Source organism: Catharus ustulatus, chromosome 6, assembly GCF_009819885.2.
Source record: "Catharus ustulatus isolate bCatUst1 chromosome 6, bCatUst1.pri.v2, whole genome shotgun sequence".
NCBI lineage: Eukaryota > Metazoa > Chordata > Aves > Passeriformes > Turdidae > Catharus > Catharus ustulatus.
In genome coordinates, this window is record NC_046226.1 from 57672426 (window position 1) to 57685870 (window position 13445).

Sequence of the window (13445 nt, forward strand, 5' to 3'; positions counted from 1 at the left end):
AAATATTTGTATCTTGGTCTCATATGCCTGTAGACATTTTTAATGTTAAAAGAAATACATCTTTGAATTGGTGTGGTTAGTTACAAGAGCAGTCTCTGAACATTTAGCTTGCATAGTTGGAAATGTATCTGGATATTTTTCTATGATTTTTTTCAGGTGAAGTCTGCTGTTACTTGTCTCTATTTTCTTTTTATTATTGGTGTGGGGGTCATATGGACAGAGAGATGATTTAGTAATTTAAGAGTCAACCAATAAAGCAAATGTTTTGAGCTTTTTCCTTTCAGATTGTAAAAACAATTATCTTGCTCCAGCCAGGCAGATTAACTGAGATCTAAGGAATAAATGAAGCTTTCCATTTGAAGTGGTTAGCTTAACTCTGGAGTTTAGAACTACAAGTCACATAGAATAATACTGGAGCTGAATTGAGAAAATGATAGCATAATTCTAGTTAAATACTTTTGTAAAAACATTAGATCTTTACCAAAGAGCAGGTGAGAACCCCTCTGAATTATTCAACAGCAGACTTGAGACCTGAGTCTTCATGTAGCAAATAGTACAGAGCCTTTCCAAAAGATCTGAAACCTCCTTAGTGTGGTGGGGCTTGAGAAGGTGATTGAGCAAACAGGGCTGAGACTGCTGAGACCTGTGAAACCAACCCAGAATTCTATGAAGTGGTTTAATACTTGAGGTATCTTTCTTTGGCAGTTTAGCACAGTTACCCAGAAGGTAATTATTTTAGAAATCCAATCTTTACAAAATCCTCAAATTGGCTGCAGGGAGGTAGAGACTGCTTGATTGCATTTCTTAATACCCCAAAACCTGGCAGTTCTCATTATTTCACAATTTGGCAACAGAAAACTGACATCACTCTTAAGGGCAGTGATGCAGGAGCAGTCACATTTGTTCCTTGGGTGTGGAGTTGGAGGCACATGGGGAGCTCAGAGGTGGAAGGTATCAAGTCTTGGAAACACCGAGTGGGGCTCTGGGGTGCCAGGTGGTGGCGTGGGTCTCACTGCAGCAGTGGTGTGTGAACAGCACCAGCCAGCCCTCTGTGGTGTTTGGATGGTTGTGCAGTGCGTGGGGATCAAGTAGGCTCAAGTGCTGACTGTGGGGACAACAGAGTTCCTGGTTCAGTGCCGTGGGTATGAGCTTCAGAAGGTGAGGTGCTTCTGCAAATTGAGGAATACTCCATTTCTACACAGGTGAGTGTTTAGTGAGCTGGTTGGTGTAGCTTTTTGGTGGTCTGGGTTTTTTTAAATGGGAAAAAAAATCAGATATTAGCATCTGATTCCACTTTAAATATTTTAATGATATGAAGAATCCTTGTTATGATCTGCATTACCAATGAAATGGTACTTTGAAGGAGCAGTAAGGAGGAAGATGGTAGTTTGATCCTTGGCATAGGAATAAGATAACGTGCAATTGCCAGTCCTACAACTTGTCCTTGTTTCTGAGACCAGGCAGTAAGTGAAAGCATCAGTGGAACCTGCATTACTTAATTGGGCTGCAGTTTTAGTGGTAACGTCTTCAGCACATCAATACTGAAAGCAAATAACGAATAACTACCACTGTGCCAACTAAGGCAACTTGGACTTTCAGCCCAAGCTGAATTTTTCTCTGTCACACCAGCTACTTATATCAAACTTACCTGAAAGATGTGCCATGCAGTATCCCTGGGGGACAACCCAGTGCAGTCTACAGTGAGAACTCTCATTGACTTGAGCAGAACTATGCTTTCACCTCCCCAGTGTGTCAGCCATTGTGAGAAATGTGCTGTCCCTGCAGAGTGCTTTTCTGCCTGTCTGCTGGCAGTTTCCATCTAAATTCAATTTTAGAACCAATATAATGGCTTGTTCTATGTTTACTGTCTGTTTCATACACCTCCCCAGTCATGGCCAATTAGTTATTTGTGGAGAGGATGTTAGGTTATCTTTCAAACAACCAAGACTAAACGGGACAGCTGGAAAATACTGTGGGAAAAGGGAGATGTGGATTATCGGATGTACCTGCAGGAAGGACTGAGGAACAGGAATGAGGCCATGGAATCAGTGTTAGAGACAGTGGCTAATGGGGAGGAGGAGTGGCAGCTTCAGGAGAGTTGAGTACCTTTGCACAGTGCTGAGATAACACCAGGAGCAGGGCCCTGGTACAAGCATGGCAGCAAAGGCAAAGCCTGCCATCCTCAGCCTGCATTTGTCTTCTATCACTGCAGCAAATTGGCTCTGGAATATGGATGAGGTTATTTTATGATTACATACAAATCCTCCAGTGATGACATGAACCTCTTGATGAGATGATCCTGTGACAGGATACCCTGTAAAGCAATTAACTTCTCAGCAGATGTGTTTCTGAAAGGGGGAAGAAGCTGTTTAGTAGAAAGGCTTCTTGTGGCAGACTGAATTTTAAATTTATCTTTTGTAGCAGTGCAGAAAGAGTTGAAATCAAAAACCTTGTTCTTCTCACAATTGCACCTATCTTATTGTACTAGATAAATCAACTTGGGGGTTGAGAGGAGCCTGAGACAAAGGAAAAACAAAAGGAAAGACAAAGGCTGCATATTTGTTGTGAAGAGGGGCTGTTCCAAAGCTGTAAAAGCTTATCCTGCTTCATGTTCTGCCGTAACTGCCAGTGAAGATCCACGTGCTGCAGTCTTGGGCCAGGGGCCAGCACATGTCTTTATGTGGCAGGCAGATGGAAGAGAAGCAAAGTTTCAGAACTACCAGTTCTTACTCAATAAGCGCCTTGTGGCAAACCCCAAAAGCAATATTAGATTTTTTTCAATTTTTTTCATGACAAAATAGAGATGGCAAAAGCCATTTCATCATGGTTTACCTCTTTGTTCTGATAGCATTTTATTTTGGGATTCATTCTGCTGCAAGACCTTCTTTGTGCACATTCTTCTTCTTTTGCTTTCTGATTGTAAGATAAGCTTAATTGGCTGCTACTTGTTTCATAGATATTCTAATACAGTTTTTTTAATCTCAGATGTATCTTGCTCTAAGGGTTTCTTGTTTAATTTGTGGGAGAGGAGCTTTTCTTCTTTTTATATCTTGAAAGAACCCATTGAATTAATTTCTTCCTCTTATTTCTAGAATCTGCTTTTAATTGCTCAGACTTGGTTTGATGATATTTTGCATCTGGAATGTAATCTGAACATTTGGTTCATCTGTGATGGGCTTTTGGTATGATACTTGGTATGGTAACAAATGAGTGTGCTGTGCTTTTAGTTTTCTTGTTAACAGTTTGCTTTACTCAGTGTTCTGGTTTAGAACCTGAGTTTCAAAGCTTGTTGAAGTTAAAGGGTGTCTTTTAGGGATTCTGTGAGTTTTAGTATTGTCCTCATTTATAAGTGTGTTTGTCTTCTTAACTGTAGTGGATACTTGTGCATCATAAAACCCTGCTGCTCTGTGGTTTATGCTCTGGTAGCCAGATAGTGATAGTTGCACACAAGTCATGAAGAGATGCTAAAATACCTTTGGAGAGTCAGGTATTTATTTGAAAAGTAGCATTTCATCTATGTAGCTCTCGGCTCTATATGGAGATGAATTCACATTAATCCATAGAAGTTGTGCATATTGATTTTTATAAGAAAAGTCTGTATAGGTAGATGACATTCACCTCAGCACTTCAGAGGAAGAATTCTTTTGACCTAAACACCACCTTAAATTCTGCTGAATATGGCAAAAATTATCACCTTCACCAAAACCTGTGACAAGTAGATTGCTCGTGTGCTTCTGCTACCTGTAGATTATGCACAAGTTTTATGGGCAGTGCCAGGGCCAGGAGCCATATGCTGTTGAGCTTAGCTTTATGTAAGAGAAAGGTAGTGTGTGGGTTAGTGCTGTTAGGCAGCTGAGTACCACACAGCTGCTGCCTCTACAGTGGATGGAGAAGGGATTTGGAAGGATGAAAGTGCAGGGGGGGAAAAGTGTGTTGAACTAAAGACAGTTTAACAGGTAAAGCAAAGGAAAATAAAGAATTAATTCACACCTCCCATCAGCTGGCACGTGGAAGAAGCAAGGCTTTGTCTCACATCATAGTTACAGTAATTTCACGATTATAAGCCACACCGTTTTGACTAAAATTTTGGTCCGAACCCGAAGTGCGGCTTATAATCAGGTGCGGCTTATATATGGACAAAGAACGGAAAGTTGCTGTTTTAGTTTGGAGGACAGGTGTCTGCTGAGAAAGGCAGGAGCTTCTCTTTGAAATGGAGAATGGAACCCCCCTCCCTCCAAATTATTATAATTTTGAAATCAAGGGGCATTCAGGCAAAAATATGGGAATTAGGAATAACAGTTCTTTTATGGGGAAATTAAAATAGAAATACAGTACTACAAAGAAACAAACTGTAAACCCTGACAAAGTCAGAGTACAACCTGACACCCCATCAGGCAGGGTGTTGGTAGCAGTCCCATTAAATGGTGGCTGCATCCTCCTGCAGTGACAGATGTGGCTCAGTTGGAGCAGTGCTCCTGTACAAGGTGCAGTTTCCGTCTAAAGGTCCAGTGGTGATGTGGAGAAATCTGGTTTTCCTCTGGAGTCCAGTGGAGAAAGGGGCTCCCTTAGTGTCCCAAAACCTCTGTTTTTATCTTGGTAAGAAATGTTGGGCTCTTCCCCCTGGCTGGAGCAACTTCCAATGGGATGCAGTAATTTTATCAGTCCCACAGTGGGACTCAATGGCCATTAGCAGAAAATGACTGGCTGGAGGAAGGATGGGTTGTGAAAAGATAAAGAACAATGCCCTGCCTGGTTTCAATGGATGGCCCATTAGCAGAATATCTGCCATTGAGATAACGATCACTGCCCCCACCCTCAACAGATGATGATAGAATAGATACCTTTTATCACACTCTGTATTGTAACGTGCGGCTTATAATCAGGTGCGGCTTATGTATGGACAAAGAACGAAAAGTTGCTGGCACCCGGAAGTGCGGCTTATACTCAGTGCGGCTTATAATCGTGAAATTACTGTACTTGGGGAGACAAATGCCACAACTCCAAACATCCCCATCTCCTTTCTGTTTTCCCCCCAGCTTGTATTGCTAAGTGTGATGTAATACGGCATGGGGTCAGCTGGGGTCTGCTGTCCTGGCTGTGCCCCTTCCCAGGTTCTCATGTATCCCCAGCCCCCTTGCTGTGGAGCAGAAAAGGCCCTGACACTGTGCAAGCACTGCTGACCATCAACTAAAACACACATGGGATACCCACACTGGTTTGATCACAAATCCAACACGTGGCACCGTACCAACTGCTTTGAAGAAAATGGCAGCAGTTGCCAAAGCTGAGAAATGTGGTAACTATTTGGGAATCAAACCAGCTGTCTTGACACTAAAAACCCTGCTCTGGATCTTTCACCTGTAAGATACAGTTGTCCTCATAGTTTGGCATATTTTTTTTCTCTATAACTCTTGACAATGGTAAGCAAATGGCCAAATTTCTGTTTTTGCTTAGAGTCTGACTCAGCCTGTTTTCTGGGTTTTTCACACTTTCCAAAGTGCTGTTTTTGCTTTATGAAGGTGGGTAAATATTGCAGCCTTGTAGACAGCCTGTTAGTGTTTAAACACTCTTTATACTGTTGTTGTCAGGAACTATTTGTAGTTGTTTTGTCATTTACAAGTAAAGTTCATAATATTGACCTTGTTTATAAGGGGTTGAAATCGACTTCAGGTTCTCCAGATGAAAGCTGCCATAGAGGCAAGTCTGACAGATGCATATCTGCCCTTCATGGGACCACTGCTATGTCATATAATGGGTCCAGCCCTCTACTTTGGGTCGATCATAATGATTTGCTTTCGTTTAGAGCTTAAGAAATTCTGCTAAAATTCATGGATAAGTTTATAGGAAACTGAAGAACATAATAAGTTTTGTAATGAAACCATGCACAAGATAAGATCTCTGTGAATTCACCCTTGCTCAATTGATGTGTAGAGAATAAACCCCCAAAGCTGACAGCGAAATGTGCTCTTGTGACCATTTTTACTTGCATTTGTGTAGTTTCCTCCTGTTTGTCAGTTACTTTGAATTTTTCTTGAATGAAAAAAAGAGATTTTTTAAAATTGAATTTTATTTAGATTAATTTTTATTTTCAAATTTAGATTTGTATTTGTAATAATTAAAGTGAAAAATAGAGTACATTAACTTTGGCTCTGTGATTATACAGGGAAATCAATGAAATAATTTGGGTGACAGGTCTTGAGAATGTAAACTGAGCAAACTGAGCATGCACTCTTGAGTCTTTTACCTAACATATGCTATTACTGGACACCTTTTTTTTTTTCTTTCAAAGCTGAACAATAACTTGATTAAATGCTTGGCAGTTACTATTGTATATTCAAAATTTAATAAGAAAAAACTTCCCTCTTGCCCCAAGATTTTAATCTAAATTGCTTTCCTCTGTTAAGTGATTGCGAATACTACTATTGTGAATGCTACAATACTATGGCAAAGGAGATAGCACAAAAAAAATCAAAATTTCCCTCAGGAAGTTTATTTTTCTGAAACAAAACACTGGAAATTGAATGAATAATTCAATTAAAGTTGCTCCAGAACTGAATGCATGTCAAATAATGCATCCTATCTGTAAACACTATCAAGAAAATCCAATCACATTGGTATTGACACATCTTCTATTGGGAAGCATATAGAAAACGGGTTGAAAGAGAAATGTGTGAAGATATCTTAGTATTTATTTTTAAAATCAATTCCTAATCTCTTTGGAAGAAGAGATATAAAGACAAAGGCCAATACTGTATCTTAAAGGTAGGAACTGATAAAATCAATCAGTTTCTCTATGCAGGTGGGTTCGGAGAATGTTGGATAAACTTTTTGAAGTAGTTGATTCTTTTTATACAGTGGGCTGTGTTAGGAGGGCTCATTTGCTATTTCAGAGGTGTACTGTACTTTTGCAGGCTCAGCTGGAGATGAGAGCAAGGGTCAAAGGTGATCAATGCCTCTGCAAATTAGTTTAAGAAAAAGATTGATGCAAAGCATAGGGAGCTTCCTTCTGTCCTCTGAGTTTGTTCACAGAAGTTGAGAGTGCTGTTTCAAATACTGCCATGATCAGAACTTTTCTATACCCTTCAGTATATTTAAAGGATCTGAAGATCCAGATGGATGTACACAGGGTAATGAATGGTTGCAGGAGAGTGCAATTTTTGAGCATCAGGCTTTGAATTGCAAAAATCTGTTTTGATGATTCACCCTGATGTCAGGAAGGGCTCCTGTGCAGCTGTTGGAGGGGCCTTTTGAGAGTGATTCATTTACTGTAAGATGAATCACACCCTAGAAACACTTATGTCTCTTCATCAAATAAGTGAGTCTAGAGAATTAGCTCCACTGTAGGTATGAACTTTTGAGACATTTAAAATTGGGTGTGATGAATTCAACACCTGTTCTCTATATGGAAATTCAGAGCTTTGCTCTGAGGAGGGACCCCAAACAAAGGAACTCCTGGGATTTTTTTCACTCACAGTCTAAATCTCTATTTCAAGCCTGATTTAATGCAGTTCAGGGCTTTGCATGTTCACAAATTTCAGAGAATATTCTTAAAGGACTGGAGTCCAGCTCTGAAGTGAATGGCCCATGTGAGGATCCAGCACTCAACTTTGGTGCTGTTTAACACTGTGCTCTAACCAACTGAGCTAATCTCAGGGTTGTCATATCCAGCCTGCAAATAGAAGAAGGCATGTACCCATTTTAATAACCTACTCAAATTTCAGACTTGGAAGAATTTGAAAATGTCATGATTTGGTGTGCTACTTTGTAGTGACTGTTGAGTTACAGTCTATTTTATGGCTCAGAATTTTAGGCAGTGGCACCTCCTGATCAGTCCATGTTGGCTGATGTATCCTAATGTGAGCAGACATAAATTTTATTTTCATATTCTGCTAAATATTTCAGCAATTTCAGAAATGTGTCTGGCATGGCAAATACTGTATGTATGACATAGAGCTCCATCTCCACAAAAGTGGAAATACTCTTCAAGTGTTATAAAAGTTGTGTGTAAGAAATCATCTTCACTGCAAGAGACAATTCCATGTCACGTTTTTTCCAGAGGGAATGTGACTCAGTATGTGAGGCAGTTAAGCCTCAGTCATGCCCAGTCTAAAGGCTTAGATCTCGGGCAGAGATTCTGTCTTTTTGATGTTGGTTAATCTGTCTGTGTTTCAGTCTGCACATGTATAGAATGAGGGTATTTCCCATTTTTGCTATTCTATTAGATATATCTAATTTATACCATTGTATATTTACACATTCCAAAGATGCTTAAAAATAATTTTTATTAAATACATGGAAGGGTGCTGTCTTCTTGTCCAACAGAGCTTGATTTCTGGAGAAGTTCTTCCTCTATGCAGACGAGGTGTATGTGTGTATATGAAGATGCAAGTATTTTAGAAATGCCTCCTTTCAGGAATCCACTGATTATTTTATAGATTTTTTTATTTTCTGCATATTGTCTTCATCGTGGCAGAGACACCTGTTTGAAATGTGTCCTTGAGAGGGGTGATTCTGGTGATTGCACAAGAATACTTAATAAATCAAAGTGTGCAGATAAGGCAGAGATATAGATACAAAACACAAGAATATAAATGGGCATTTGTTGATTAACAGGCGTATTAACAGGATTATTTCTTACTGTATTTTGCTAAACAAATCAGTGGTTACTGAATGTATTCTGAGGATGAACATTTCAAGACAGTAGGATTGGTTCATTGTTCCATTACCTGGTTTTATGGTTTAACTTCTTTGAAATATATTTGCATAAAGCAGGGGCAAATCAAACTTTCTTTTGGAAAGTGAATGCAGCAATCACAAATCTGAAAGCCTGATGTATGTAGTAGAACTTCCATTAACCTGCAGACCTACTGGAGGGGCTATTCAGTCTGCAGCAGTTTTAGTGACCACAGCTCCCCTGAGTCCTCTTTCTGAGCATACTTTTCTTGTGAAGTGTATTGTGCTTTTCTCTGTGTTGGCATCAAAGCCAAATGTGTTGGAAACTGGTCTCCAAGGAACTCTAGACCAGCAGTTCATAAACTGAAGTGCATAATTTAGCTATTCATATGCCAAATACAGAGTATTGGTCACACAGGTATAAAACCATAGAAGGTGACATAGCTCAGCCCAGAAAGTCAAGTAAGGGAAAATGAGTGATGTGGAAGCTTAATGTGATGTGGAAGATTAATGTGGGTATTTTGTTTTGTTTTGTTTGTTTGGAGTTTCTTTGTTTTGTTTTGCTTTAATTTTTTTTAAACTGATGTGCTTTTTCACCTTTTCATTTCCCAAGAGCATAGAGATAGAGTGGCTTACAGGAGTAGCAATATGTTGTCTGTACTTGCCATGCCTTTTTTTTCTGATTATGTTTGACAGCATACAATAATAAAGTAAATTGACATATCTGATTTGTAAATCAAATGGTGTCAACCAAAACATTTTCTGGTATAAAAAGATAATCAAGGACTGATCTACATCTCATGCCCTCTCTTGACTTCTAAGCATGTTATTTCATAGGCAGATCTAAGGAAAACAATCTGGCCTCGTTGACATATGTGGAATAAGGCACAAACTAGCCTTAATGAACCCCTTAATTTAAGGTAAATACCTGCTTCAGAAATTGAATTTGAATTAGAATAGAACAGTAGAGGAATATGGGGAATCTTGAGCTTTTGTGTCTTAAGGATGGCACTTTGTGAAAAGACTGGAAAGAATTCACAGAATGACTGGGTTGGAAGAGACCTCCAAGATCATCAAGTCCAGCCCATCCCCTAACACCTCAACTAGACCATGGCACCAAGTGCCACATCCAGTCTTTTTTTTAAATATATCCAGGGATGGTGACTCCACCACCTCCTCTGGCAGACCATTCCTGTACTTTATCACTCCTTCTGAGAAAAACTTTTTCCTGATATCCAACCTGTATCTCCCTTGGTGCAGCTTGAGACTGTGTCCTCTTGTTCTCTCAGTTGCTGCCTGATGAAAGATCCAACCCCACCTGAGCACAGCCACCTTTCAGGGAGCTGTAGAGAGTGATGAGGTCACCCCTGAGTCTCCTTTTCTCCAGGCTGAACAAGCCCAGCTCCCTCAGCCATTCCTCACAGGGTTTGTGTTCCCAGCCCCTCCCCAGCCTCGGTGCCTCCTCTGGATGCGCTCAAGTGACTCAAGGTCCTCCCTGAGCTGAGGGGCCAGAACTGGACACAGCACTCGAGGTGTGGCCTCACCAGTGCTGAGCAGAGGGGCAGAGTGACCTCCCTGCTCCTGCTGGCCACACCATTCCTGACACAGAAGGTGGCTATAGCCCTGTCCACATAGGTTGAAAGAGTGTTAAATCATCAGAAAAGACAAATTAAGCCACGTTAGCTTGTCTCTAATTTATCTTCCTAATTACTATTGTTGAACTGTCATATAACAATGTCAGATTGTGATTTTTTTTAATATATGCAGATAGATATTGTAGAGTTCTTTTACCAACTTTAACTAGGCCAGCTGAATAAAACTCAAATGTTCTTCAATAAGTAGTGTTTTTGAACCTGGTCAGCATTGGGATTTTATATATTAGGAGAATTGCAGTTCTTTATCGAATATTGGTTAGTCTTTTCAGGAGCTGAGAATCTTTCCAGTGAGGATATTATTAACTAAAATCATGAGTAAAGCTGTGCTATATATGCAAAGATAAATTGCTAATATGATAGAGCAGTTCAGTGCACATGCTCTCAGGAGCTCACGCTCAAGGACTGTGTCAATTCTTTGTTTCTCATTCAGTATTTTGCCACAGTTTTGCATTTATATAGTTCAATTTTGCATGAGGCATGACAAAAGGCCTCTACTTACACTTTAAATTATTGATAGAGACAGTGCATGCAAAAATCCTGTATTTTTCAAAACTTGTTTTAAAAGAGTATTGTCTTGTTTTGCTGTTTGGACGGGTAAAACAACTCAGCATGGTAATTTTATAGATAAACCTAATTAAATAGTAGAAAGAGAAATTTCTTAGAGCTCTGAATGTATCGTGCATGACATGTGATGAGTTAGGGCTGATGATAATTATAATAAACTTTAGCAATGAAATTATGAGTATTACAGGAAGTCTTCTGACTCCTGTACTCTCATTCATAAGCTGTAATTTTCATATAACTATTTTGTTCTTTGAGATTTTTTCTCGTTGTCTTTTAAAAAAAAGTAGTGTTGGCCTTTAGTTTTATATATTGCTTCTATTTCATCTTGACAAATGGTTTGCTCCTTTTTTAGATAAGCCAAAGTGGGTGGGATATAGGACTCTGTACTTTGACATAACTTTATGGATCTTTCTAGAAGTTCTTTAATACTAGGATGTTATTTTAGGCCTCTGCAGATAACTGAATTTTCTAGTAGTGTGGTATGGTGAATTTGACCCTGGCTGGTGGACACTCCATCACTCCCTTCCTCAACTGGGCAAGGGAGGAAAGAAGATAATGAAAATTTGTGGATCTAGATAAGGGCAGGGAGAGATCGCTCACCAGTTTCAGTTGAGGGCAAAACAGACTACTTGAGAAAATTAGTTTAATTAGTTATCAGTTAAATCAGAGTAAGGTAATGAGAAGTAGAACCAAATACCTTCCACCCACCCTTTTATTCCTGTGCTTATTTCACTCCTGATGTTTCTCTGCCTCGTCACCACAGATGGCACAGAGGGGGATAGGGAATAGACCTTCATGGGAACAACTGCCTTCCCATGGAATCTCCGATCCTCTGCTGGAGCATCTTCTCCCCCTCCTTCTGCACTGACCTGGGTGTCTGCAGAGCTGCTTCTCTCACGTGTTCTCAATCCTCTCCCTAGATGGAATTGCTGTTGCTCAGTAACTTTTCCCCCTTCTCAGAAATGTTATTCCATAGGCGCAACCTTGGCCAGCACTGGATCCATCCTGGAGCCAGTTGGCACTGGCTCTGCCAGACATATGGGATGTTTATACATGCCACCCTTGTAGTCTCCTTCTGCCTAGCCCTTGCAATACAAACCCAATAGTTACGGCAACTTGCAACATGAAAAGTCACTGATTACACTTAGTGATCCTCTGGTAGAAACATGTGGAGTGTAATTGTGAAGATGAATTCAGTTAATTGACTTCTTTTCTTCTCTGGTGTTTGTTTTTCATGTTTACTTTAAAGCCATAGCTTTAAAGAGAGAAAAATATTTTGACCACTGATAATTTCACCTCTTAAAGCTGGGGGTCTTGGCAGAGTCAGAGTCTTATCTTGGCTGTCACACTGCTGTGATTACACAGCTATGCATATTCCCTGTAAACTGGACAGCAATAGAAATAGAAATAATTTCATCATCTCCTCCACAATCCTTATTAAGCATGCTGGTTTTGTTATGAAGCAGGAAGTTCACGACTCCTCTGATGTGACATGGAAATACGAGAATCCAGGGTCAGTAACTCTGACCTTGAATTTTTCATGTTCTGAAATGATGATATTGTTGTAGTGGTCTGTGTTCTGGGAGAAGTTGTTATGGAAACTTCATTACAGCTTTTCTAAAAATAAACAAACAAAACCCCAAGCAAAACCTTTTTAGAACTCCAAACACTTTGTTCATTTAAAGATTGTATTAGAGCAATTTTTCACGAGTTAGTTTTAGAAATTTGGTGTGCAGATTACTGCAGTCATGTGCAAGTTTATGTGGTGCGTAAACTTGCTCATGGACCTCATATTACTTGCTGTCACTCTTAGATACCAGGCATACATAAAGAGGTCCCATTCTGTGCCAGACCTCTGCTAGTGACAGACACAAGGTGGATGTGCAGTAGAGGCACCAGATGTGAGCACCCAGCGTGAGGAAATCCAGCAACAAGGGGAGGAAGGTCCATGTGCAAGGATGAATGACACAAATATAGAGGGGGGAAAAGAAAAAGGGAGTAGAGTGGCATAAAGTTCTTTTGTGAAGTCTATTCAAAATTCTAACCAGTCTGAAAGCCCCAAGGGTTGGTTGGATTTGGTTGGATCTTGTGTGATTGCACTTTTTGAAGGACATCCTTAGATTAACACGGTCCTATTGTATATTTTTCTTTACTGTGGTGGGTTCTGGCACTGTATTTCTTTAGCCTAGTGCTGCACAGCTGCACAAGGAGATTTTCAATTTTATGAGGTCTTCATATATTTGTGGTTTTAATTTTTTTAATATTTTAAAGTTGTAATATACTTTCTTCATAATCAGTGTAAAATACTGTGTTTAATTAAAATTTTTTAGAGGTTTTATTTTTGGTTCTATTTTCCATCTTTTATTGTTACCTGATTTTGTCAAGGAAGTTTTCAGAGGAAAGAGAATATTCAAGTAAATGCAATATCTTTCCTCTGCAGGATTTATGAACGTGTCATTGATCCCCCAGAAACGAATTTGACACCTGAAAGCAATTTATGGCTTGGACAGAGAAACAGGAGACATGGTTTCTTTAAGGTAAGCAGATGTGAAA

At 39.7% G+C, this 13445-nt stretch overlaps 1 protein-coding gene across 3 annotated transcripts in view; it reads left to right on the top strand.

The window, feature by feature from the left end:
* NELL1 (neural EGFL like 1) overlaps positions 1 to 13445 on the top strand; it is a 300890-nt gene that overhangs the window by 47051 nt on the left and 240394 nt on the right. For all 3 annotated transcript variants that reach the window (XM_033062507.2, XM_033062508.2, XM_033062509.2), the window contains exon 5: positions 13333 to 13429. In XM_033062507.2, coding sequence (XP_032918398.1) covers positions 13333 to 13429 — 97 coding nt within the window. The remainder of the gene's footprint in view (positions 1 to 13332; positions 13430 to 13445) is intronic.